The following is a 27,059-nucleotide window of genomic DNA, read 5'->3' as shown; positions in this document are numbered from 1 at the left end:
GTTCCTCCTGAATCCGAGGTTCTACTATCGGCCGGATTCTCCTCTCCAGTACCCTGGCATAGACTTTCCCGGGGAGGCTGAGAAGTGTGATCCCCCTATAGTTGGAACACACCCTCCGGTCCCCCTTCTTAAAAAGAGGGACCACCACCCCGGTCTGCCATCCCAGAGGCACTGTCCCCGACCGCCACGCGATGCTGCAGAGGCGTGTCAGCCAAGACAGCCCCACAACATCCAGAGACTTGAGGTACTCAGGGCGGATCTCATCCACCCCCGGTGCCTTGCCACCGAGGAGTTTCTTGACCACCTCGGTGACTTCAGCCCGGGTGATGGACGAGTCCTCCTCTGAGCCCCCAGCCTCTGCTTCCTCAATGGAAGACGTGACGGCGGGATTGAGGAGATCCTCGAAGTATTCCTTCCACCGTCCGACAACATCCCCAGTCGAGGTCAACAGCCGCCCATCGCCACTGTAAACAGTGTTGGTAGGGCACTGCTTCCCCCTCCTGAGGCGCCGGACGGTTTGCCAGAATCTCTTCGAGGCCGACCGATAGTCTTTTTCCATGGCCTCACCGAACTCCTCCCAGGCCCGAGTTTTTGCCTCCACGACCACCCGGGCTGCAGTCCGCTTAGCCTGCCGGTACCTGTCAGCTGCCTCAGGAGTCCCACAAGCCAGCCAGGCCCGATAGGACTCCTTCTTCAGCTTGACGGCATCCCTTACTTCCGGTGTCCACCACCGGGTTCGGGGATTGCCGCCTCGACAGGCACCGGAGACCTTGCGTCCACAGCTCCGAGCAGCCGCTTTGACAATGGAGGTGGAGAACATGGTCCACTCGGACTCAATATCTCCAGCCTCCCTCGGGATCCGGTCGAAGCTCTGCCGGAGGCAGGAGTTGAAGATCTCTCTGACAGGAGACTCGGCCAAACGTTCCCAGCAGACCCTCACTGTACGTTTGGGTCTACCGAGTCTGTCCAGCTTCCTCCCCCGCCATCGGATCCAACTCACCACCAGGTGGTGATCAGTTGACAGCTCCGCCCCTCTCTTCACCCGAGTGTCCAAGACATACGGCCGCAGGTCAGATGAAACGACCACAAAGTCGATCATTGACCTACGACCTAGGGTGTCCTGGTGCCATGTGCACTGATGGACACCCTTATGCTTGAACATGGTGTTCGTTATGGACAAACTGTAACTAGCACAGAAGTCCAATAACTGAACACCACTCGGGTTCAGATCAGCGGGGCCGTTCCTCCCAATCACGCCCCTCCAGGTTTCACTGTCATTGCCCACGTGGGCGTTGAAGTCCCCCAGTTGAACGACGGAGTCTCCAGTCGGAGCACTCTCCAGCACCCCTCCCAGAGACACCAAGAGGGCCGGGTACTCTAAACTGCCGTTCGGCCCATAGGCACAAACGACAGTGAGAGACCTATCCCCGAGCCGAAGCCGCAGGGAAACGACCCTCTCGTTCACCGGGGTAAACTCCAACACATGGCGGCAGAGCTGGGGGGCTATAAGCAAACCCACACCAGCCCGCCGCCTCTCACCATGGGCAACTCCAGAGTGGTGAAGAGTCCATCCTCTCTCGAGGAGTGTGGTTCCAGAGCCCAAGCCATGCGTGGAGGTGATTCCGACTATCTCTAGTCGGAACCTCTCAACCTCACGCACAAGCTCAGGCTCCTTCCCCGCCAGTGAGGTGACATTCCATGTCCCAAGAGCCAGATTCTGTGTCCAGGGATCGGGTCGTCTAGGCCCCCGCCTCCGACTGCTGCCCGATTCGCTTCGCACCGGCCCCTTACGGTCCCTCCCGTGAGTGGTGGGCCCACGGGAAGGTGTCCCCACGTCGCTCCTTCGGGCTGAGCCCGGCCGGACCCCGTGGGGGAAGGCCCGGCCACCAGGCGCTCGCATACGAGCCCCAACCCCAGGCCTGGCTCCAGGGTGGGGCCCCGGCTGCGCCATACCGGGCGACGTCACGGTCCTCCTTCTTTTTGTCATCATAAGGGGTTTGTGAACTGCTCTTAGTCTGACCCGTCCCCTAGGACCTGTTTGCCTTGGGAGACCCTACCAGGGGCATATAGCCCCGGACAACATAGCTCCTAGGGTCATTCGGGTACTCAAACCCCTCCACCACGTTAAGGTGGCAGTCCATGGAGGAGAGATGCATTTACTAGATACTCACTTAAACTCACTTAAGAAAAAATATAATTTTACTTATCTAGATGCATTTACTAGATAAGTAAAATTATATTTTTTCTTAAGTGAGTTTAAGTGAGTATCTGCCAATGGGGTGAGAAAAATCATCTTGTTTCTGATTGAAATCTTGTTTCTTGTTTCTGTCCCAAACAGAAATAAGATCATTTTTCTCACCCCATTTGGCAGATAATTATTTTAAGCTAAAACTCACTTCATTTAGATTTTTCCTCCCAGAAAACAAGGAAAAAATTATCTCATAGTCAAATACATCTTGATGAAAGAAGAGCATTTTTGCAGTGTAAAGACAGAGGTAAAGCGATGTAATGAATGAACAATTTATTTAATTGCATAGTAGTAAAATACTAATGTACGCTAATTAATTCCAGTTTACTTTAAACTATATGCAAGCAGCTGTTCTGGGTTCTCCAGTGGCCACAGATAGTGTATTTTGTCCAAAAAAAATCATATCTGTTTTTTTAAACGCATGTAATATAACTTTTTTAATAGCCTATATGTTTTTACTCTACAGTTTTGCAGTTTTAAGGGGACATATGGACATTTTTTAAATGTATTTGCCGAAATTAGTAATGATATTTATATACAGGTTTATTTAAAATAGCAACATTTTATGTACATTTCACATTATATATAAAAATGAACATAATGACGGGGTAGAATGGACTGGACATCATATAAAACAACAGCAATAAAAATTAAAAACATCAATGCATTAAAAAAAAATAAAACAGTAGCAGTGTTTCCGCAACTTAGACTGAAAACATGTCGTGCTAAACCTTGATACAAGTAAAATCTTGCCTAGGGCAGCAAATTGGTCAGGGCCGGCCCTGTACATGATCTTGGTTAGTAATTTGACAACATTGTAGTAAATATGATGTGAAAAAGGTCCACTTTTTGGAAAAAAGAACCCCCCCCCCCCATCACTAGGCTGGCTACGGGCCATATATATATATTTATTTATCTGAGGCCCACTTTAACCGCTACTGTATTAGGCTTACGAATATTTTAAATATTACTGTGGGATTCAAGAGAAAATAGAGGATCTTAGTTAACATCTAAGATTTGAGTAAGAGCTTTTTTGGTTGTGGGACGCAGTTTGCGAATGGCCCATAAACTCCTCGCACTACTTCCTCATCTCTCCCCGCAGTAAGAGTGGAGTAACGCTAGAGCAGCTCAGTGTTTACTCCGCAGGCTGGAGGTTACCTGTGCGCATGCGCGTCATGTTACCTGTGCTCTCCAATAGCGCGTCATGTGATGCACCTGTTTTGGGGTGGAGTAAAGATGATGATGACGACGAGGGGGAGGAAGAGCAGAGCAGAGGAAACACAAGCCGGTGTCTGAAAGTGACACACACACACACACACACACACACACACGTTTGAGCGTCTTGTGGGATGAAGGGCAGGTTTGACTGATCGCGTTCACACTCGCGCTGGTTTCGCTTCGCCTTCGCTGGAGATTCATCGGATCATCATGATCGTGTCGCTGCTGCTGCTGAGTGTCCTGAGCTCAGGTGAGACACACACACACACACACACACACACACACACACACACACACACACACACACACACACACACACACTCATATGTTGGTCAGTGATACTGTGTCTCACCTGTTGAGCGCGTATCGATCACGTGACCCCTGAATGTTGACATCAATCCCATTTGAAATGACAAACATTGAAAGAATGACTGGATATGAATGTTTAAAACAACTCAAAGCGTTCGAGAGGAAGACAATATAAGAGACAATAAACTTAAAAACAAACATATGATATGAGTGCAGTTTCTCTTTACACACACTCACAGAAACTGAGTTTGTTTGGAACTAGTGAAGAATTTCCTGCTCTTTGTGTCATTTCCAGTTTTACAGGTTTGGCAGCATGTGTGTTTCTGTCTGTTTAACCTTCTGTCTCTCACACACACACACACACACACACACACACGATAACTCGATAACACGATAACACGATAACTCTTAATTCAATATACGTTGGTGTTGTTCACATTATATGCACATACTCACCTCTCTCTCACACACACACACACACACACACACACACACTCGCTTTCTCTTTAAAATACTTTTAATATTCAGTAATATGGTTTGGACTGACACACAGACGAGAACAGAACTTGATCTGAATAATCTTCTGAATGCGTCTCATATCTGAGTTTCATCATTGAGTCGTGTTGTGTGACTGTGTGTGTGACTGTTGTGTGAGACTGTGTGTGTGTGTGACTGTGTGTGACTCTGTGGGACTGTTGTGTGACTCTGTGACTGCGTGACTGCGTTGCGTGACTGTGTAACTGCGTTGCATGACTGCGTTGCGTGACTGCGTTGCGTGACTGTGTAACTGTGTAACTGTGTTGCTTGACTCTGTGTGACTGTGTGACTGTGTTGCATGACTGCGTGACTGTGTTGCATGACTGCGTGACTGTGTTGCGTGACTGCGTGACTGTGTTGCGTGACTGCGTGACTGTGTTGCATGACTGCGTGACTGTGTTGCGTGACTGCGTGACTGTTGCGTGACTCTGCGTGACTGTGTTGCTTGACTCTGTGTGACTGTGTTGCGTGACTGCGTGACTGTTCCGTGACTGTGACTGTGTTGCATGACTGTGTAACTGTTGCGTGACTGCGTTGCGTGACTGTAACTGCGTTGCATGACTGCGTTGCGTGACTGTGTTGCGTGACTCTGTGTGACTGTGTTGCGTGACTCTGTGTGACTGTGTTGCGTGACTGTTGCGTGACTCTGCGTGACTGTTGCGTGACTCTGTGTGACTGTGTTGCGTGACTCTGCGTGACTGTGTTGCGTGACTATGCGTGACTGTGTAACTGTGTTGCGTGACTCTGTGTGACTGTTGCGTGACTGTGTTGTGTGACTGTGTGTTGTGTGACTGTGTGTTGCGTGACTGTGTTGCGTGACTGTGTTGCGTGACTGTGTTGCGTGACTGTGTTGCGTGACTGTGTGTTCCGTGACTGTGTTGCGTGACTGTGTTGCGTGACTGTGTTGTGTGACTGTGTGTTGCGTGACTGTGTTGCGAGACTGTGTGTTGCGTGACTGTGTTGTGTGACTGTGTGTTGCGTGACTGTGTTGCGAGACTGTGTGTTCCGTGACTGTGTTGTGTGACTCTGTGTGACTGTGTTGCGTGACTCTGTGTGACTGTGTTGCGTGACTGTGTAACTGTGTTGCGTGACTCTGTGTGACTGTTGCGTGACTGTGTTGCGTGACTCTGTGTGACTGTGTGTTGCGTGACTGTGTGTTGCGTGACTGTGTTGCGTGACTGTGTTGCGTGACTGTGTTGCGTGACTGTGTGTTCCGTGACTGTGTTGTGTGACTCTGTGATGGTGATGGCGATTCACAACTAATCAAGGAACCGGCTTTACTGACGAGATGCGCCTAACAATGTCATGCGATATATCGCCCAGCCCTACTGTGTTGCGTGACTGTGTGACTGTGTTGCGTGACTCTGTGTGACTGTGTTGCGTGACTCTGTGTGACTGTGTGTTCTGTGACTGTGTTGCGTGACTCTGTGTGACTGTGTGTTCTGTAACTGTGTTGCGTGACTGTGTAACTGTGTTGCATGACTGTGTAACTGTGTTGCGTGACTGCGTTGTTTGATATATTTTTATTGGAAAAAAAAAAATATGCCACAATGAAAAATACATGACAAAGAGGTAGAAATGACACAAAAATAAAGCCATTCTTAGCTATCTTTCCTTTTTCTTGTTTTTTTTTACATACAAAAAGTAAATAAACGAGAACACAAAGCAAACACAAAGCAAACAAAGTACAAAGTTCAAAACATTCGGGCATTCATACATTCACAAGCATAAAATAATTAAATTAAATAAAACCAATAAAAGATAAATAATAATAAGGGGGGGGGCTGTTCCATCAATCAGGGGGTAAAGAAGGAAGAGATTTAAAGAAAGTTAAGAAGGGCTGCCATTTACTGTAAAATTTGTTGGAATCACCTCTCAAAGAATATTTAATCTTTTCTAAGAAGGAGGTGTCGTCTCGCCAATAAAGATGTGAAAGCAAAGTTGTCCAATTGTTTGGATGTAAATCTATTGTAATCCTCTGGGCATCCGAAAATGGAAAATGGGAACAAGGATTTGGTGTAGTGTCTGATTTGGAAATAGCGGAAAAGGTGAGATGGCGGGAGTCGAAATTCACTAGACAAGTCTGCAAAGCTACGAAAAGTGCAATATTTATAGAAATCTTTGAACGTTTTCAGGCCTTTGTCATACCATATAGAAAACGTGGGATCAGATAGTGCAGGTTGAAACAAATGTTTTTTAGTAAAGGAGTTGAAATAGATGGAGAAGTGCATTTAAGATACCTTCTAAGTTGGTACCAGATTTTTAGAGTGGAAATTACCACTGGGTTATCTGTAAAGCCAGAGAAGTTAGTAGGTATAGAGGAGGAGCCGCAAGAAAGTATCTCTAACTTGCACCACGGAGGGTGTGTAGATTTGGACCAGAATGAGATTTTATGAATATGTGTAGCCCAGTAGTATAGTTGGATATTTGGGAGAGCGAGTCCGGCATTAAGCTTGCATCTCTGAAGAATTGATTTACTTATTCTGGATGCCTTTCCACACCATAAAAAGCTAGATATATCCTGGTCAACAGTTTTAAAAAAGTGCTTCGATAGGAATAGAGGGAGACATTGGAATAGAAACAAGAACTTGGGTAAAATATTAATTTGAACTGTGTTGATCCTACCTATAAGCGATAATGGCAAGCTCCTCCATCTTTGAAGGTCAGACTTAATTTTAGACATTAAAGGGGAGAAATTTGCAGAGAAAAGGGAGGTTAGCATTCTGGTTACATTAACTCCTAAATACTTAAAACCTAAGGGGCTCAATTTGAAGGGGATGGCAGACTGACTCAGTAGACCGGCCAGAGCGTTAACAGGATAACATTCGCTTTTAAAGATATTAACTTTGTAGCCTGAAAATGAGCCAAATTTGTGAATAAAGGACACAATTACTGGTATAGAGCGGCTGGGGTCGGAGACACATAACAACAAGTCGTCTGCATAAAGAGAACGTTTAAATTCCATTCCAAAACGTGATATTCCAGAAAAAATGTTGGAGGATCTCAGATAGATAGACAAAGGCTCTATGGCCAGCGCAAAGAGTAAAGGAGATAAAGGGCAACCTTGTCGGGTGCCTCGGGATAAAGGAAAATAAGCAGACTGAACGCCATTGGTGGAGATACTAGCTTGAGGGGATGTGTAGAGAAGGCGTATCCACGAAATGAATGTATCACCCAACCCAAATTTATTTAGAACGGCAAGCAGGAAGTGCCATTCGACCCTGTCGAATGCTTTTTCAGCGTCAACTGAGATGACCACTTCAGGGGTTGTAGTGGAATTTTTAGAGTGTATTATATTTAAAAGGGAACGGATGTTGTAAGATAACTGACGGCCCTTTATAAAGCCAGTTTGTTCTTCTGAAATCATGGCTGGAAGAAATCTTTCCAAGCGCAAGGCCAGAGCCTTAGCATCCACGTTTAGTAAAGATAGGGGTCTGTATGAGCCGCAGAGGTCGGGATCTTTGTCTTTCTTTAACAGCAGACTTATGGAGGCCTGTCTTAAAGTAAGAGGGCGAGAGCCAACCTGCAGAGATTCCTTATATACAGAAAGCAATGTCAGGGCCAATTTAGATTGAATTTTTTTTTTTTAATTCAACTGGGAATCCATCAGGGCCAGTGGCTTTAGAATTTTGCATGTTGTTTATAGCAGTGATGATTTCATCAACTGTTAGCAGCAGATCAAGTTCTCTGGTAACATGTGGGCTAACAGTAGGAAAATCGAGGCCTTCTAAGAAGGCACCCATTTCAGAAGCATCAGACAAGGACTCTGACTTCTAGAGAGAAGAATAGAATGAGGAGAATACAGAGTTAATGGTATTAGGGTCAGTGTGTATTAGGGTTGTTGATCTAATTTGTCCAATCTTGTTAAAAGCTCTTGAAGTTTGGCTATACAAGTTTTATTTAAATACGCAGAGTTGGAAATTATTTGAAATTATTTTAAAATTATAAAATTATAAAAAATTGTATATATATATAAAATTATTTTATTTGAAATTATTTGACCCCGCAAGTATGCTTTGAGTGATTCCCATAGCAGTGAACAAGGAATAGGATCGGCCTCTTTTTGATTGATCGTGATAAAATCATCAATTGAAGATACAATAAAAGAGTTAAATTTGTCATCTGATAGGAGTAGAGTGTTTAACCTCCAAGGAGAAGAGTATCGGGATTGCGGAGAGAGCCCGAATATCCAGAGAGAGCGGGGCATGGTCAGAGATAACTATAGGATGATATTTAATCATTGACACATTGGAGATAAATTTAGCATCAATAAAAAAATAATCAATCCGAGAGAAGGATTTATGCATATGTCAAAAAAAGGAATACTCCTTTATGGTAGGGTTGTGGAATCTCCAGGGATCAATGCAACCATTCTTTGCCATAAAGTCAGAGAGTTTCCTGGACATTAATGATGGTGTCAAGCTTTTGGGAGAGGAGCGGTCTAACCTAGGATCAATAACACAGTTCATGTCCCCTCCAAAGATAAGGAGGTTATCATGTAGAGACGTTCAAATATTTTATTCATAAAATCTGGGTTATCAAAATTTGGGGCATAGATATTGACTAGTAATACAGGAATGTGCGACAGCGTGCCTGAAATTATTAAATATCTGCCATTTTCGTCAGAAAGCAATTTAGAAGTAGAAAATTGAACCGATTTACCAATTAAAATGGCAACTCCTCTGGCTTTAGAGTTAAAGTTGGAGTGAAATACCTCAGAGACCCACGGGCATCTTAGCCTTACCTGGTCTGTGGTGCGCATGTGAGTTTCTTGTAGAAACACTATGTCTGCATTAAGCCTTTTCAAGTGAGTAAATACCCTAGATCTTTTAATGGGGCTTCCCAAACCCTTGATGTTCCAACTCACAAACCTAACGTGTGAACCTCTAATAGTGGGTCCTGAATTACCAGTGTCATTTATGGATTATTAACTAAGAGCTGTATATGAATGTAGAACACCACCCCAAGAGAAACAAAAAAAAATAATAAAATCAAAATAAAAGGGATAACGATAGACACAAGCATACACACATACACTGGGTGGCCAAACAGGCCGAACCTTAGCCACACCCCTCCCACCCTCTCCAAAGCACTTACAACGACCCCATCCCCAAATGATGGAGAACCCAGTGCTAACTCCAAAAGGAGTAAATTCCCTAAGGACGAGGCTACCGGCTTTTGCCTAATGGAAACAGTTAAGCTTAAAACGGGCTCCTGCAACTTACAACAATAAAGAACAAGGCACCCATGGACATATCAGCTGTAACAGATAACTAAGCGTGTTAAGTAAACAGATCGCAATTGTCCGTAACACAGTGGTAAAACTGCCTGAAAAGATACCAGATTTCTTACGGATTTAACTGCCTGTAACTCCGTCTTGATAGAGATAAAATGTTCGCTTAGGGCAGCCTGGAGCTCGGTTTTGAAAATAGCCGCCATCTCTTTACGAAGAGATGAGAGGAGCTCCTCCTTGAAATCGGGTGGGACAGTGGGCATTACAGCACCGTCGCAAGGGGAGGAGGAATCACTACCAGGCGAGGATGAAACGTGCGCAGCAGGCCGCTGAAGCGCGGTGGAAGGAGCACTGCCAGTTTTGGGTTTAGCAGGCATTTTACTCAGCAATAGTCGAAGAAGACGTGTTAGATAGATCACACACCAAGAAAAATAACTTGAGAAAGTGCCAATGAGCTTAATTTAAAGCTAACTGCAGGAGCTCCAAAAGTTGCGTCCTACTCCATAGATCGTTAAACCGGAAAACTCTGTGTGACTATGTTGTGACTCTGTGTTGTGACACTCTGTGTTGTGACACTCTGTGTTGTGACACTCTGTGTTGTGACACTCTGTGTTGTGACACTCTGTGTTGTGACACTCTGTGTTGTGACACTCTGTGTTGTGACACTCTGTGTTGTGACTCTGTGTTGTCACTCTGTGTTGTGACTCTGTGTGACGTGACTCTGTGTGACGTGACTCTGTGTGACGTGACTCTGTGTGACGTGACTCTGTGTGACGTGACTCTGTGTGACGTGACTCTGTGTGACGTGACTCTGTGTGACGTGACTCTGTGTGACTGTGTTGCGTGACTCTGTGTGACTGTGTTGTTGTGTGACTGTGTTGCGTGACTCTGTGTGACTGTGTTGTTGTGTGACTGTGTTGCGTGACTCTGTGTGACTGTGTTGCGTGACTCTGTGTGACTGTTGCATGACTCTGTGTGACTGTGTTGCGTGACTCTGTGTGACTGTGTTGCGTGACTCTGTGTGACTGTGTTGCGTGACTCTGTGTGACTGTGTTGTTGTGTGACTGTGTTGCGTGACTCTGTGTGACTGTGTTGCGTGACTCTGTGTGACTGTGTTGCGTGACTCTGTGTGACTGTGTTGCGTGACTCTGTGTGACTGTGTTGCGTGACTCTGTGTGACTGTGTTGCGTGACTCTGTGTGACTGTGTTGTGTGTCTCTGTGTTGTGTGTCTCTGTGTTGTGTGTCTCTGTGTTGCGTGTCGTGTCTCTGTGTTGCGTGTCGTGTCTCTGTGTTGCGTGACTCTGTGTTGCGTGACTCTGTGTTGCGTGACTCTGTGTTGCGTGACTCTGTGTTGCGTGACTCTGTGTTGCGTGACTCTGTGTTGCGTGACTCTGTGTTGCGTGACTCTGTGTTGCGTGACTCTGTGTTGCGTGACTCTGTTGTGTGACTGTTGCGTGACTCTGTGTGACTCTGTGACTGTGCGTGACTGTGTTGCTTGACTGTGTTGCGTGACTGTGTTGCATTACTGCGTGACTCTGTGTTGCGTGACTCTGTGTTGCGTGACTCTGTGTTGTGACTCTGTGTTGATGTTGTTTCAGGGATTGTGTCGATCCAGGTCACTCTGTCAGAGTTGGAGAAGCGCACGACTCTCTTCGCTTCAGTCACGTTACGCTGTGATTACTCCACGTCTGCTCAGAGTCAGAGTGTGATGGTCACCTGGAAGTACAAATCCTTCTGCAAAGACCCTGTTCTGGACTACTACTCCACAGGTAGAGCTTCGGCATCAGCGTTAGGGCTAGGGTCCCAGTGTTCACAGACAAGTCTGTATAAATGTGTGTGTGTGTGTGTGTGTGTGTGTGTGTGTGTGTGTGTGTGTGTGTGTGTGTGTGTGTGTGTGTGTGTGTGTGTGTGTGTGTGTGTGTGTGTGTGTGTGTGTGTGTGTGTGTGTGTTCTGCAGCGTACCAGTCTTCCCTTCAGATGGGTCGAGATCCCGCCAACGACTGTGTGGACGCTCAGCGCACCATCCGAACCGTGGCTCAGAAACTGGGCTCCAATGAGGCGGTGCTGGGGGCCGAGTACAGAGACCGGAAAGTCTACCTTCAGAACAGTGAGTGGCCCACTGTAAACATCAACACAATCCTTGTTTTCACTGACACTTCCTCTGAATGTGTGTTTGTGTGTGTGTCCCTCAGAGGCGGATCTGGTCATCAATGAGGTGATGTGGTGGGATAACGGGATGTATTTCTGCTCCGTGGAGGCGCCCGGAGACACAGTTGGAGACTCCGACCAGGAGATGAAGCTGATTGTGTACCGTAAGTCTGATTACCAACACAAGCACATTTAAAGTTTGTCATCTGGTGTTGTTCCAGTTAGTTTTAAGCACGCGGTTATTCAGCCCCTTTTTAAAAAAACCCGCCTTAGACCCATTTGACATGAGTAGTTTTCGTCCGATCTCAAAATTGCCATTTATTTCTAAGATACTAGAAAAAATTGTGAACGTACAGCTTAATGACTTTTTAATTGGGAATAATATTTCCGATAGATTCCAATCAGGTTTTAGAGTTGGTCATAGTACAGAATCTGCTCTTTTGAGAGTGTCTAATGATATCCTTCGAGCTGTTGATTCTGGGAACCATGTTGTCTTGCTGATGTTAGATCTTGCAGCTGCATTTGATACAGTTGATCATTCTCATTGATCGTCTTAGGGATCAGATTGGTATTCAGCGCTTAGCCCTGAAATGGTTCTCTTCCCGTTTTGAGTGGACACGCGTGTGTCGTGCAGTTCTCTAGTGCACTCATATGATGATGACGAGTGGACACGCGTGTGTCATGTGCAGTTCTCTAGTGCGCTCACATGATGAAGACGAGTGGACACGCGTGTGTCATGTTCAGTTCTCTAGTGCGCTCGCATGATGATGACGAGTGGACACGCGTGTGTCATGTGCAGTTCTTTAGTGCGCTCGCATGATGATGACGAGTGGACACGCGTGTGTCATGTGCAGTTCTTTAGTGCGCTCGCATGATGAAGACGAGTGGACACGCGTGTGTCATGTGCAGTTCTTTAGTGCGCTCGCATGATGAAGACGAGTGGACACGCGTGTGTCATGTGCAGTTCTTTAGTGCGCTCACATGATGATGACGAGTGGACACGCGTGGGTCATGTGCAGTTCTTTAGTGCGCTCGCATGATGAAGACGAGTGGACACGCGTGTGTCATGTGCAGTTCTTTAGTGCGCTCGCATGATGAAGACGAGTGGACACGCGTGTGTCATGTGCAGTTCTTTAGTGCGCTCGCATGATGAAGACGAGTGGACACGCGTGTGTCATGTGCAGTTCTTTAGTGCGCTCGCATGATGAAGACGAGTGGACACGCGTGTGTCATGTGCAGTTCTTTAGTGCGCTCACATGATGATGACGAGTGGACACGCGTGGGTCATGTGCAGTTCTTTAGTGCGCTCGCATGATGAAGACGAGTGGACACGCGTGTGTCATGTGCAGTTCTTTAGTGCGCTCGCATGATGAAGACGAGTGGACACGCGTGTGTCATGTGCAGTTCTTTAGTGCGCTCGCATGATGATGACGAGTGGACACGCGTGTGTCATGTGCAGTTCTTTAGTGCGCTCGCATGATGATGACGAGTGGACACGCGTGTGTCATGTGCAGTTCTTTAGTGCGCTCGCATGATGAAGACGAGTGGACACGCGTGTGTCATGTGCAGTTCTTTAGTGCGCTCGCATGATGAAGACGAGTGGACACGCGTGTGTCATGTGCAGTTCTTTAGTGCGCTCACATGATGATGACGAGTGGACACGCGTGGGTCATGTGCAGTTCTTTAGTGCGCTCGCATGATGAAGACGAGTGGACACGCGTGTGTCATGTGCAGTTCTTTAGTGCGCTCGCATGATGAAGACGAGTGGACACGCGTGTGTCATGTGCAGTTCTTTAGTGCGCTCGCATGATGATGACGAGTGGACACGCGTGGGTCATGTGCAGTTCTTTAGTGCGCTCGCATGATGAAGACGAGTGGACACGCGTGTGTCATGTGCAGTTCTTTAGTGCGCTCGCATGATGAAGACGAGTGGACACGCGTGTGTCATGTGCAGTTCTTTAGTGCGCTCGCATGATGAAGACGAGTGGACACGCGTGTGTCGTGCAATTCTTTAGTGCGCTCGCATGATGAAGACGAGTGGACACGCGTGTGTCATGTGCAGTTCTTTAGTGCGCTCGCATGATGAAGACGAGTGGACACGCGTGTGTCATGTGCAGTTCTCTAGTGCGCTCATATGATGATGACGAGTGGACACGCGTGTGTCATGTGCAGTTCTCTAGTGCGCTCGCATGATGAAGACGAGTGGACACGCGTGTGTCATGTTCAGTTCTCTAGTGCGCTCGCATGATGATGAAGAGTGGACACGCGTGTGTCATGTGCAGTTCTTTAGTGCGCTCGCATGATGATGACGAGTGGACACGCGTGTGTCATGTGCAGCTCTTTAGTGCGCTCGCATGATGAAGACGAGTGGACACGCGTGTGTCATGTGCAGTTCTTTAGTGCGCTCGCATGATGAAGACGAGTGGACACGCGTGTGTCATGTGCAGTTCTTTAGTGCGCTCGCATGATGATGACGAGTGGACACGCGTGTGTCATGTGCAGTTCTTTAGTGCGCTCGCATGATGAAGACGAGTGGACACGCGTGTGTCATGTGCAGTTCTTTAGTGCGCTCGCATGATGAAGACGAGTGGACACGCGTGTGTCATGTGCAGTTCTTTAGTGCGCTCGCATGATGATGACGAGTGGACACGCGTGTGTCATGTGCAGTTCTTTAGTGCGCTCGCATGATGAAGATGAGTGGACACGCGTGTGTCATGTGCAGTTCTATAGTGTGCTCACATGATGATGACGTGTGGACACGCGTGTGTCATGTGCAGTTCTCTAGTGCGCTCACATGATGAAGATGAGTGGACACGCGTGTGTCATGTGCAGTTCTATAGTGTGCTCACATGATGATGACGTGTGGACACGCGTGTGTCATGTTCAGTTCTCTAGTGCGCTCACGCGTGTGTCATGTGCAGTTCTTTAGTGCACTCACATGATGATGACGTGTGGACACGCGTGTGTCATGTGCAGTTCTTTAGTGCGCTCACGCGTGTGTCATGTGCAGTTCTTTAGTGCGCTCACATGATGATGACGTGTGGACACGCGTGTGTCATGTGCAGTTCTCTAGTGCGCTCACATGATGAAGACGAGTGGACACGTGTGTGTCATGTTCAGTTCTTTAGTGCACTCGCATGATGAAGACGAGTGGACACGCGTGTTCTTTAGTGCGTGTTCTTTAGTGGAGCGCAGTTCTTTAGTGCGCTCACATGATGAAGATGAGTGGACACGCGTGTGTCATGTGCAGTTCTTTAGTGCGCTCACATGATGATGACGAGTGGACACGCGTGTGTCATGTGCAGTTCTTTAGTGCGCTCACATGATGATGACGTGTGGACACGCATGTGTCGTGCAGTTCTTTAGTGCGCTCACATGATGATGACGAGTGGACACGCGTGTGTCGTGCAGTTCTTTAGTGCGCTCACATGATGATGACGAGTGGACACGCGTGTGTCGTGCAGTTCTCTAGTGCGCTCACATGATGAAGACGAGTGGACACGCGTGTGTCATGTGCAGTTCTCTAGTGCGCTCGCATGATGATGACGAGTGGACACGCGTGTGTCATGTGCAGTTCTCTAGTGCGCTCGCATGATGATGACGAGTGGACACGCGTGTGTCATGTGCAGTTCTTTAGTGCGCTCGCATGATGAAGACGAGTGGACACGCGTGTGTCATGTGCAGTTCTTTAGTGCGCTCGCATGATGAAGACGAGTGGACACGCGTGTGTCATGTGCAGTTCTTTAGTGCGCTCGCATGATGATGACGAGTGGACACGCGTGTGTCATGTGCAGTTCTTTAGTGCGCTCGCATGATGAAGACGAGTGGACACGCGTGTGTCGTGCAGTTCTTTAGTGCGCTCGCATGATGAAGACGAGTGGACACGCGTGTGTCGTGCAGTTCTTTAGTGCGCTTGCATGATTGTGACGAGTGGACACGCGTGTGTCATGTGCAGTTCTTTAGTGCGCTCACATGATGATGACGAGTGGACACGCGTGTGTCATGTTCAGTTCTCTAGTGCGCTCGCATGATGATGACGAGTGGACACGCGTGTGTCATGTGCAGTTCTTTAGTGCGCTCACATGATGAAGACGAGTGGACACGCGTGTGTCATGTGCAGTTCTTTAGTGCGCTCGCATGATGAAGACGAGTGGACACGCGTGTGTCATGTGCAGTTCTTTAGTGCGCTCGCATGATGAAGACGAGTGGACACGCGTGTGTCATGTGCAGTTCTCTAGTGCGCTCATATGATGATGACGAGTGGACACGCGTGTGTCATGTGCAGTTCTCTAGTGCGCTCGCATGATGAAGACGAGTGGACACGCGTGTGTCATGTTCAGTTCTCTAGTGCGCTCGCATGATGATGACGAGTGGACACGCGTGTGTCATGTGCAGTTCTTTAGTGCGCTCGCATGATGAAGACGAGTGGACACGCGTGTGTCATGTGCAGTTCTTTAGTGCGCTCGCATGATGATGACGAGTGGACACGCGTGTGTCATGTTCAGTTCTCTAGTGCGCTCGCATGATGATGACGAGTGGACACGCGTGTGTCATGTGCAGTTCTTTAGTGCGCTCGCATGATGATGACGAGTGGACACGCGTGTGTCATGTGCAGTTCTCTAGTGCGCTCGCATGATGAAGACGAGTGGACACGCGTGTGTCATGTTCAGTTCTCTAGTGCGCTCGCATGATGATGACGAGTGGACACGCGTGTGTCATGTGCAGTTCTTTAGTGCGCTCGCATGATGATGACGAGTGGACACGCGTGTGTCATGTGCAGCTCTTTAGTGCGCTCGCATGATGAAGACGAGTGGACACGCGTGTGTCATGTTCAGTTCTCTAGTGCGCTCGCATGATGATGACGAGTGGACACGCGTGTGTCATGTGCAGTTCTTTAGTGCGCTCGCATGATGATGACGAGTGGACACGCGTGTGTCATGTGCAGCTCTTTAGTGCGCTCGCATGATGAAGACGAGTGGACACGCGTGTGTCATGTGCAGTTCTTTAGTGCGCTCGCATGATGAAGACGAGTGGACACGCGTGTGTCATGTGCAGTTCTTTAGTGCGCTCGCATGATGATGACGAGTGGACACGCGTGTGTCATGTGCAGCTCTTTAGTGCGCTCGCATGATGATGACGAGTGGACACGCGTGTGTCATGTGCAGCTCTTTAGTGCGCTCACATGATGATGACGAGTGGACACGCGTGGGTCATGTGCAGTTCTTTAGTGCGCTCGCATGATGAAGACGAGTGGACACGCGTGTGTCATGTGCAGTTCTTTAGTGCGCTCGCATGATGAAGACGAGTGGACACGCGTGTGTCATGTGCAGTTCTTTAGTGCGCTCGCATGATGAAGACGAGTGGACACGCGTGTGTCATGTGCAGTTCTTTAGTGAGCTCACATGATGGCAATGTGAAACCAAACTAAAACTAACCCAATGTATAAAATGTATCAAAACATGAACTTCGGTTCTGACCTTGGTGCCGACTCTCAGCTGTGAAAACGCCCTCAGTCAGCTCCTGGATCAGTGGTCAGGACACGAGTCAATGGGCTGATCCCTGATCAGTGCCCTGCCTACTGAACTAGAGCTGATTGAGACACAGTCTTGGTTTGAAGTTTTGTATAACTTTCCCACATCTTGCTAGTTTGGGTTAGTTTGCACTCCGTCATTCGTGCTGTTTTCTTCTACCGCAACATTTGTAAGGGCTGCATTTAGGGATTCACCGAAATGAAAATTCTTGGCCAAAACCGAAAAAGAGGAAACCAAGGCCGAAAACCGTAAAATTTAAACATACATGAAATAATCAAGATATCATTAACAGGTTAAGTTGAATATAATGAATATAACGGCTAATATAGGTAATATACTTAGTGAAAGAGTTAATTTCTCTAGTGAATATAATTCTGCGGACACTGAATGACTCCTGATGCTACATGACATTGTTTAGTTTACAGCAGTTATATTGAGGTCTTTCCGCCGTTGAAACACTGATTTAGCGACTACACCACATATGATCGCACCACGAGCGATTACACAGATTCATATGAACTGAATCGACTGCTGATGTTGTGATCTGCTGTTGTGATCTGCTGTTGTGTTGCTGATGTTGTGTTGCTGATGTTGTGTTGCTGATGTTGTGTTGCTGATGTTGTGTTGCTGATGTTGTGGTCTGCTGTTGTGTTGCTGATGTTGTGTTGCTGATGTTGTGTTGCTGATGTTGTGTCCTCAGACTGGCTGACGGTTCTCCTGATCGTGATGGGTGTGCTGATGCTCGTGCTGCTGCTGTGTGTGTGCTGCTGTCAGTGCTGTCCGCAGAAGTGCTGCTGTTATGTCCGATGCCCCTGCTGCCCGCAGACCTGCTGCTGCCCCGAGAAGGGTAAGTACACACACACCTCTCACACACACACACACACACTCTCAGGAGCTCACACACCCTGCGTAACACACTGTGTGTGTCTGTGTTCAGCCGTGATGCAGCACCGGATGATGAAGGAGGCGCAGAAGGCCATGACGCCGTGGATGAACGGCCAGCCGCTCTACGCTCCCATGAGCAACCACAGCTCCAGCTACCAGATGAACCCCATGCTGTACCAAGGTCAGTCCTGAGGGAGGGTCATGACCTTTGACCCGCTGAAGCCTGACCGATACCTCCGGTTTCACAGACGCAGCTTAAAGGGTTAGTTCAGCCAAAACTGTAAATTGTGTGATTAATGACTGAGCCTCATGTGGTTGGACACCCGTCAGACCTCCGTTCATCTTCAGACACAAATGAAGATATTTTAGTGTAAATCTGATGCTCTGAAAGGCCTCCATTGGCTCAACTTTACACTCTCAAGACCCTTAAAAGACACTAAAGACTAAAGTTACAAAGTCCATCTCACTACAGCGGCTCTACAATAACTTTATGAAGACGACAATAGTTTCTGTGCGCAAAAAAACCCTAAATAACGACTTATATAGAGATGATGATTTCAAAACACGGCATCATGAAGCTTCGAAGCGTTATGAGTCAGTGAGTCGATTCAGCGGTTCAGAGCGTTATGAATCAGTGAGTCGAATCAGCGGTTCAGAGCGTTATGAATCAGTGAGTCGATTCAGCAGTTCAGAGCGTTATGAGTCAGTGAGTCGAATCAGCGGTTCAGAGCGTTATGAATCAGTGAGTCGATTCAGCAGTTCAGAGCGTTATGAGTCAGTGAGTCGAATCAGCGGTTCAGAGCGTTATGAATCAGTGAGTCGATTCAGCAGTTCAGAGCGTTATGAGTCAGTGAGTCGAATCAGCGGTTCAGAGCGTTATGAATCTGTGAGTCGATTCAGTGGTTTGGAGCGTTATGAATCAGTGAGTCGATTCAGTGGTTCGGAGCGTTATGAATCAGTGAGTCGATTCAGTGGTTTGGAGCGTTATGAATCAGTGAGTCGATTCAGCGGTTCGGAGCGTTATGAATCAGTGAGTCGATTCAGCGGTTTGAATCGCCAAAGTCACGTGATTTCAGCAGTTTGGCGGTTTGACACACGATCCGAATCATGAATCGACTCACTGACTCATAACGCTTCGAAGCTTCATGATGCCGTGTTTTGAAATCGTCATCTCTATATAAGTCGTTATTTAGGGTTTTTTTGCGCACAGAAACTATTCTCGTCTTCATAAAGTTATTGTAGAGCCGCTGTAGTGAGATGGACTTTGTAACTTTAGTCTTTAGTGTCTTTTAAGGGTCTTGAGAGTGTAAAGTTGAGCCAATGGAGGCCTTTCAGAGCATCAGATTTACACTAAAATATCTTCATTTGTGTCTGAAGATGAACGGAGGTCTGACGGGTGTCCAACCACATGAGGCTCAGTCATTAATGACACAATCTACAGTTTTGGCTGAACTAACCCTTTAAGCTTGTCTCAGACTAACATGTTTGAGCTGATTTAACTCAAGGCAAAGTGTCAAGATGCACCAGTCATGTTTTTTTTCCAAGGCTTGTTGATAGAAGATACTCAAATGCCCTAATTGAACGAAGGCCTAATTCTGGCTAAATCTAAGCCCTCTCTGTGGAACCAGGCCTTGAAATAATAGCCTGAAACTGTAACTTTATTGAATGTAATATTCTGATGCTTGTAATGTAACTCAATGAGGGCTGAATAACCGTACAGCAGATACTGACATAAACTCATAACGATCAGTCGTCACTCTATATTTGCCAAAAATGTCTTAGTAAGATGATATGTAAATGTTTTATGATCAAAGCTGTCGTTTTAAAACCTGTAATGCAGTGATTGAGAGATGAATAAGCCTGATGATCTACACGGTTCCTCAGACAGGGCTCAGATTAAGCCAGGATTAGGCCTTCGTTCATTCAGGATGTAAACGCGCATCTTGAGATGGCACTGACTTAAGATCAGCTTTGAGTTAAATCAGCTCAAACGTGCATGTTAGTCTGAGACGAGTTTAACCCGAGAGGATTCTTTCTTTCAATGATGTTTGATGATTAGGGCTGCAACAACGAATCGATAAAATCAGTAAAATTCGATAATTAAAAGGGTTGGCAATGAATTTCATTGTCGATTCGCTGTGTCGCGCGACTATTATGCCCCTCAATAAGACGCAGAGACGTTTGAGTATAAAAAAAGGCTGGTTGAAGCGGGCGAGCCGAGCTGTACCCGTCGATTTTATTTTCTTGACTAGCATGACAGGTTAGCGTTAGCTTGTTAATAACAGCAGTAAAGCAGGGGTGGTAGAGTTTGCAAGACTAAAGACACGTTTTTATTCACTTGCCTTTTTTGGCCCATTCATTTTTCAATCTGTTGCTATGTTCATTTCGCTGTCAATATTTTAATCAACAACATTTTTCACAGACAAAAACGAGACGAAAATCAAAACCAGCTTTGAATGACAAAAACATTTTCGGTCAGCATTCAGTCTTAAAGCGACAGCAGTCCATTAACCTGCTTCCATTTGTGCTCTTAAAGCTACACTGTGTAACTTTTTTAGTCTATTCTTAGCTAAAAACACTTAGTTCTTTCAAAAATATATGTGCTCATTAATGTATATTTACTTCTTTCAAGTAATAAAGTATTCTGGTAAGTTTATAATATGCCATTGAAAATACATAAGGTAATGGGATCTAACGGTGGTCGCCATGTTGCCTCTCCATCTTGAAAGTACATTAGCCAAAGAGGGACATTCCCGTAAATTCATATCCGTAAAGTCGAATGTGGACGAGGTCGAACTGGAAGCCTTGTTAATCTTGGACTAAATCGGCCACCGTAGGAGTTAAAAAGAAATCGGAATTGAGAGGAACAGAAACTAATATTCACTGGATGGTCATAAACCAGTTCACCACTAGATGGAGGAAAATATCACACAGTGTGGCTTTAATATTAATCAAACAACAAAAGACAGAGAAAATCACCTCTTCAGTTTTAATAAGGATTCATTATATTTATTATACATTAATTATTTAATCCATATTTAATCTATAAGGAATGTTGTTATAAAGAATGCATATCATTCATTGAAAATAAGACATTGTGTTCTTTAGGAGGAGGAGTTTTATTTAATTGTTACATAATATTTGTTTATATGTCACAGCAGTTAAATCTGTGTCTGTATTGCATGTTTAAACTTTAATATCATTCATATTAATAGTTTAATACAGTAGATGTTTTCTCCAGGGGAATATAATGGGTTTGGACATTTTAGAGAAATTCTTAATGCATTACAATTTAACTAAACCCATTAAAGTTTGTTTGTGTGTGTGTGTGTGCGTCTGAGTGTAGTGTAGAGAACAAGTTCTAACATCCTGTTAAGTTTTCTTTATAAAAAAAAAAAAAAGATTTATAGATTTATTGTAGCAACCTGTGCACTTTCTGAAGATTTTTTGCACTGTGAATTCTGTTTTTGAATAAAGGTTTGGAAAGTACGTTTTTTAAAATCCGATTAATCGAAAAATAATCGACCGATTTATCGATTATTAAAATAATCGTTAGTTGCAGCTCTAATGATAATCAAGTAAACCTGCTTCAGTCCAGCAAGTGCTCATCGGGAAATAATAATAACAAATATTAGTTATACTTGCGTTACTTGATAATAATCTGAGCCGGGTGAAGCACGAGCTGATCATTCAGAGGTTAATCTGTGTCAGATATGAGGCTTTATATTCACTGAGTTTATGATTGAATATGTTTTCAGAAGCTCGTGCCGCTTGGCTTCATATTTTGCCTCTTTTACTTTATGTGGCGTTCACACCGGACGCGAATGACGCAAATAAATGTCTATTCGCGTCTTTGCATTGACTTAAAATTAGGGCTGTCAAAAGATTAATCGCGATTAATCGCATCCCAAAATAAAAGTTTGTGTTTACATAATATATGTGTGTGTACTCTGTTAATTATTATTTATATATAAATACACACACATTCATGTATATATTTAAGAAAAAAAATATTATTTTTATATATAAAACATTTATATTTATATATATTATAGATTATATAAATGTATATACAGTATATACATGCAAATATTTCTTAAATATATACATGCTTGTGTGTGTATTTATATATAAATAATAATTAACAGAGTACACACACATATTATGTAAACACAAACTTTTATTTTGGATGCGATTAATTGCGATTAATCTTTTGACAGCCCTACTTAAAATGTAAATCACTCGCGCGAATTGCGTCATTCGTGTTCGGTGTGAACGCACCGTCAGTGTGTGTGTGTTCTGAGTCTCTGTTTTCCTGCCTCAGGTTCATTGTCAGGGAAGGGTCCCATGACGCCGGTTCCGCTGCCCCATCCGCAGATGCCCATGACCATGCCTCCTCCCAGCATGCACGGCAACGGCAGCGCCCACGGGACCAACCATGTGCTGGACTATCTGGAGAGTCAGGTGCGCGGCATGGACGCCAACGCCCCGCTGCTACAGCCGCAGCCCGCCTACCCGCCGCAGCACATGCCGCCCCCCCCGCAGCACATGCCCCATCAGGTGCCCTTCTCCGCCGGCCCTCCCAGCATGCTCTCCGGCCTGGACGACGGCCCCGCCTCTCGCAGGTTCCCGTCCGGTTCTCGCGGAGCGGGACGCCCACCCTCCAGCGGCTCCTCCGCCTACGGCCCCGCCCACCGCCACCCTCGCCCCGCCATCCCGCGCAGCTACAGCCAGGAGGACGTGCTGGACGGGCGGAGCCAGGCGGGCGGATACCGGCCCCGCTCGCGCTCCAGGGACGATCTGCTGGCCCTCCAGCACCGGGCCCCTCCCAGGCGAGAGGACTATTCTCCCCTGCCCCGCCGCGGCTCCTGGAGCTCGGCCAATGAGGAGGGCAGCCGCCGCGGAGGCACTCGGGGGTCTCGGGGGGGCGGATGGTCCGAACATCCTCCGACCTACAGCGAGTACGAGCCCGGGAAGAAGCCGGTCAAGCGTCCGGAGCGCTTCTCTGTAAGAGTCTGAACGTCTGCTGTGTGGGTTCACTAACACCGCTTCACACTAACATCATCCACACAGCAACACTTGCTCCTTTACATCTGAAATGTACCGCGACGCATTGCTGCCACATATATATATCAGGGCTCCACATTAAAGTTTCAAAAATGTAGATTGTGTCATTAATGACTGAGCCTCATGTGGTTGGACACCCGTCAGACCTCCGTTCATCTTCAGACACAAATGAAGATATTTTAGTGTAAATCTGATGCTCTGAAAGGCCTCCATTGGCTCAACTTTACACTCTCAATAAAACCCTAAATAACGACTTACATAGTGATGACGATTTCAAAACACGGCCTCATGAAGCTTCGAAGCGTTATGAATCAGTGAGTCGATTCAGCGGTTCAGAGCGTTATGAATCAGTGAGTCGATTCAGCGGTTCAGAGCGTTATGAATCAGTGAGTCGATTCAGCGGTTCAGAGCGTTATGAATCAGTGAGTCGATTCAGCGGTTCAGAGCGTTATGAATCAGTGAGTCGATTCAGCGGTTCAGAGCGTTATGAATCAGTGAGTCGATTCAGCGGTTCAGAGCGTTATGAATCAGTGAGTCGATTCAGCGGTTTGAATCGCCAAATTTCAGCAGTTTGGCGGTTAGACACGCAATCCGAATCATGAATCGACTCACTGATTCATAACGCTCCAAACTGCTGAATCGACTCACTGATTCATAACGCTTCGAAGCTTCATGATGCTGTGTTTTGAAATCGTCATCACTATATAAGTCGTTATTTAGGGTTTTTTTGCGCACAGAAACTATTCTCGTCTTCATAAAGTTATTGTAGAGCCGCTGTAGTGAGATGGACTTTGTAACTTTAGTCTTTAGTGTCTTTTAAGGGTCTTGAGAGTGTAAAGTTGAGCCAATGGAGGCCTTTCAGAGCATCAGATTTACACTAAAATATCTTCATTTGTGTCTGAAGATGAACGGAGGTCTGACGGGTGTCCAACCACATGAGGCTCAGTCATTAATGACACAATTTACAGTTTTGGGTGAACTAACCCTTTAAGCAACATCACACTAACAAGAGTGTGTTTTCCTGAATATCATCACGACTGATTTCATACGCCAGCTCCATAAACAATTAATTAACATCAAGTCACTTACATTTTAGATGCAATATGGACTGTTTTTGTTCTATTTCAGCAGCGAAAATAGTTCCAAACAAACAAAGATCACAGCAGAACCATAACCTGTCTCACAGCATCAGTGTGTGTTACTGAAGAACCATAACCCGTCTCACAGCATCAGTGTGTGTTAGTGAATGATTCAGTGTTTGAATGAATCGGTTGAATCAAAGATTCAATGACCTGTTCGTAAACGACTGCCTAATTCTTGAATGAATCAGCGTTTGAACGAATCGACTCAATGACTCGCTCATTCAGACAGTCACCTGCGCCCCCTACTGGTGCTTTACTTTCATCTTGAAATGATTTAATTTGATTGGTCGCAGCCTATAGTGTCTTATTCTAATTTAATTTATAGATCAAATTTAAAAATATAAAATGAAAGCTGAAGCATATCCTATATTTAATAAGATTATGGAAAAATGCCCTTTATAAAAAGGTAAAAATATCACAAATATGCATATTTAAATATGTCAAAGATGATTGAATACTGGTGAGAATATTACTTCAGAATAGATTATAATTACTAAAAAAATCCGGACAAGTGAATGACAGATTTACTTGTCCGAAGGACAAGCATGTGAACCGGCTTAATATCGAGCCCTGTATATTATTTTTTCCACTCAATTATGTTGTAATAACGAGATATGTTGTTAAAACGACATATATTTTCTCATAATAAGGGCATGTGTTGTACAGTGATGTGTACAAAATATGCCTGTGATCTTAATATATATTAATATACTGTGATTTTACACATATTGCGCGTCTTATCTTACTCATGCCGACGAAAGCACCCGCAAATTCTTTAATATTTTTCATTTTTACAGGGTTTTTTTTACCACTTAGTTATTTTTGGCTCGCAATTTCGTTTGTTGGCAATATGAACTGAATTTAGAAATTAAATTTGAAATTAAAAACTTTGCATTTAATAAACAAAATACATTTTTGAAGCGTTTGGGGTGGAGTAGGCTAAATGCAAAACGTAGCCTATTTAGATTCATAGTTAGGCTATATGTTTAAATATTAGCCTATTCTATTATTGTTTTAATTTCATATGTTGATGATGAAAAGCGAGCTGTAAGATCGGCTATAAGACGTGGAGACATGGAGTGGGGTCAGGCATGATTTTTATTGAGTGTTGTTTTGCAGAAATCATTTCTTTAAAGTGAATTTCGTTTTCTATAAATTGTATTTTAATTTTGATCAAGGTTTCATAAACTAATGGCCTGTATATTTAATACATCGGAAGCAAAATAAGAACGCCAGGAATGGATTGACGTGCGTAATGAACCCACTGGCCATGTTTCCGCGGCCTTTGAGTACGGCTGAAGCGTCTTTCTTTTTAATACATTTCTAGAATATATGTATTACAGTATAACATAATAATATTTTACAGTAGGCCTATTATAGATAGTTATATAAAAAATTATATATATGTGGCAGCAATGCGTCACCGTACAAATGGGACCTATTATACAAAATTCACTTTTACTTTTTGAAGATAAGTGTGTTACACAACCACACTATAGTGGTACAAATCCACCCACTCCTTGTTTATATATCCCCATAAATCATAAAAAAATATTTGTGACATCACAGCGTAACGGCCCCGCCCACAAATGTCTCTGCTAACCCATATAATTAATGATCTGTGGGGAATTATGAGCTGATATACACACTTATATTCCACCTTGTGAAAATGGGTTTACTTTAAAAACTTGAGAGCACAGTTTGTTCAGACGCTCAGATGTTGATCCTCAGGTTTAGTTCACTCGGATGGAGGTTGAGTTAATCTTCCTCTTCCTCTTCCTCTTCCTCTTCCTCCGCAGGATAAAAGCTCTCGCAGTGGCACCAGCATCGTCATCTGAAGCTCGTGAACACACACACTCCAGGAGCTCGTGAACACACACTCCAGGAGCTCGTGAACACACACTCCAGGAGCTCGTGAACACACACTCCAGGGCTTTAACTGGATGTGAACAGAGATCATGGATGTCTTTGTTTTATATTTTAGCGATTGAAACACTTGAATGTGAATATGAATATCCTCTTCTGTGATGATATGCCGATTCTTCTGGGGTTTGAGGGTTTATCTGTGTAAATATCACATCTATATTAATATATTGAGGATGTTTTAGCATTTACAGCAGATTCTTGAACACGAGAATGGGGTATGAGACTTTAAATGCTCATTATGATATCTGTTGATGAAGTTAGACAAGGCATAACTCCTCAGAAGTGTGTGTGTTTTATTGATCATGCTCAGGTCCAGCTGTTCTTTAGCCTTTTTGTAAATAATGTCTTTTATGGAACTTGTTACTGCATCTAAAGTTGAAAATCACAATCATTTTTCCGTCTTGTGAAGTTTTTCCTTCATCTGAATGTTTGCATCACGTGACCAGGCTCAGTGATGACGAAATGTTTGCATCACGTGACCAGGGACTGTGATGATGAAGGTGTAATGTTCTGTTCATATATGAAGGACTGTGTGTTAATGTTTTGTGGATATAAATCTTCCTTTTCCACTTGCATAAATAAATCTGCCAATACATCTGCGTGTGCGTGTGTGTGTGTGTGCGTGCGCGTGTGTGTGTGCGCTTATATCTCATCACAACAACCCCTTCATGTTTTAGAGGGTCCGAGTGTTTGCAATGCTGTGCTAGTTAGAAACACAATGTTTAAATGTTACATTGTATCGGTTTAGACTTTTTTCTACATTACAGTAAACCCGTGCGTGTGTGGGTGTGTTTAATGCGCATGCGCAGTGCGC

The 27,059-nt window shown here is 45.2% G+C and overlaps 1 protein-coding gene across 2 annotated transcripts; it reads left to right on the top strand.

Annotated features, from left to right (window-relative positions):
- The first annotated feature begins 3,489 nt into the window (after window positions 1-3,489).
- Window positions 3,490-26,845, top strand: ildr1a (immunoglobulin-like domain containing receptor 1a). 2 transcript variants are annotated; one of them, XM_079811285.1, is made up of 8 exons: window positions 3,490-3,716; window positions 11,145-11,315; window positions 11,504-11,653; window positions 11,739-11,858; window positions 17,926-18,072; window positions 18,163-18,291; window positions 22,435-23,117; window positions 26,119-26,845. In XM_079811285.1, exons 1-8 carry the CDS (start codon window positions 3,677-3,679, stop codon window positions 26,155-26,157), a joined length of 1,479 nt encoding a protein of 492 aa, XP_079667411.1. In that variant the 5' UTR covers window positions 3,490-3,676; the 3' UTR covers window positions 26,158-26,845. The 2 variants fall into 2 exon arrangements, with proteins under 2 accessions (XP_079667411.1, XP_079667412.1); XM_079811286.1 differs by having other exon boundaries at window positions 22,435-23,140; window positions 26,119-26,843.
- The last annotated feature ends 214 nt before the right edge of the window (window positions 26,846-27,059 follow it).

Source organism: Gobio gobio (assembly GCF_949357685.1).
Source record: "Gobio gobio genome assembly, chromosome: 3".
Classification (NCBI taxonomy): domain Eukaryota; kingdom Metazoa; phylum Chordata; class Actinopteri; order Cypriniformes; family Gobionidae; genus Gobio; species Gobio gobio.
The sequence above is the reverse complement of the archived record's forward strand: the minus strand, read 5'-3'. Positions and strand labels throughout refer to the sequence as shown.

Excerpts from the sequence above, each read along its gene's own strand:
- ildr1a (XM_079811285.1), top strand. The coding sequence starts at position 3,677 with ATGATCGTGTCGCTGCTGCTGCTGAGTGTCCTGAGCTCAG. Across the intron at positions 11,654-11,738 it reads GAAAGTCTACCTTCAGAACA|AGGCGGATCTGGTCATCAAT; the intron begins GTGAGTGGCCCA and ends TGTGTCCCTCAG. Across the intron at positions 18,073-18,162 it reads CTGCTGCTGCCCCGAGAAGG|CCGTGATGCAGCACCGGATG; the intron begins GTAAGTACACAC and ends GTCTGTGTTCAG.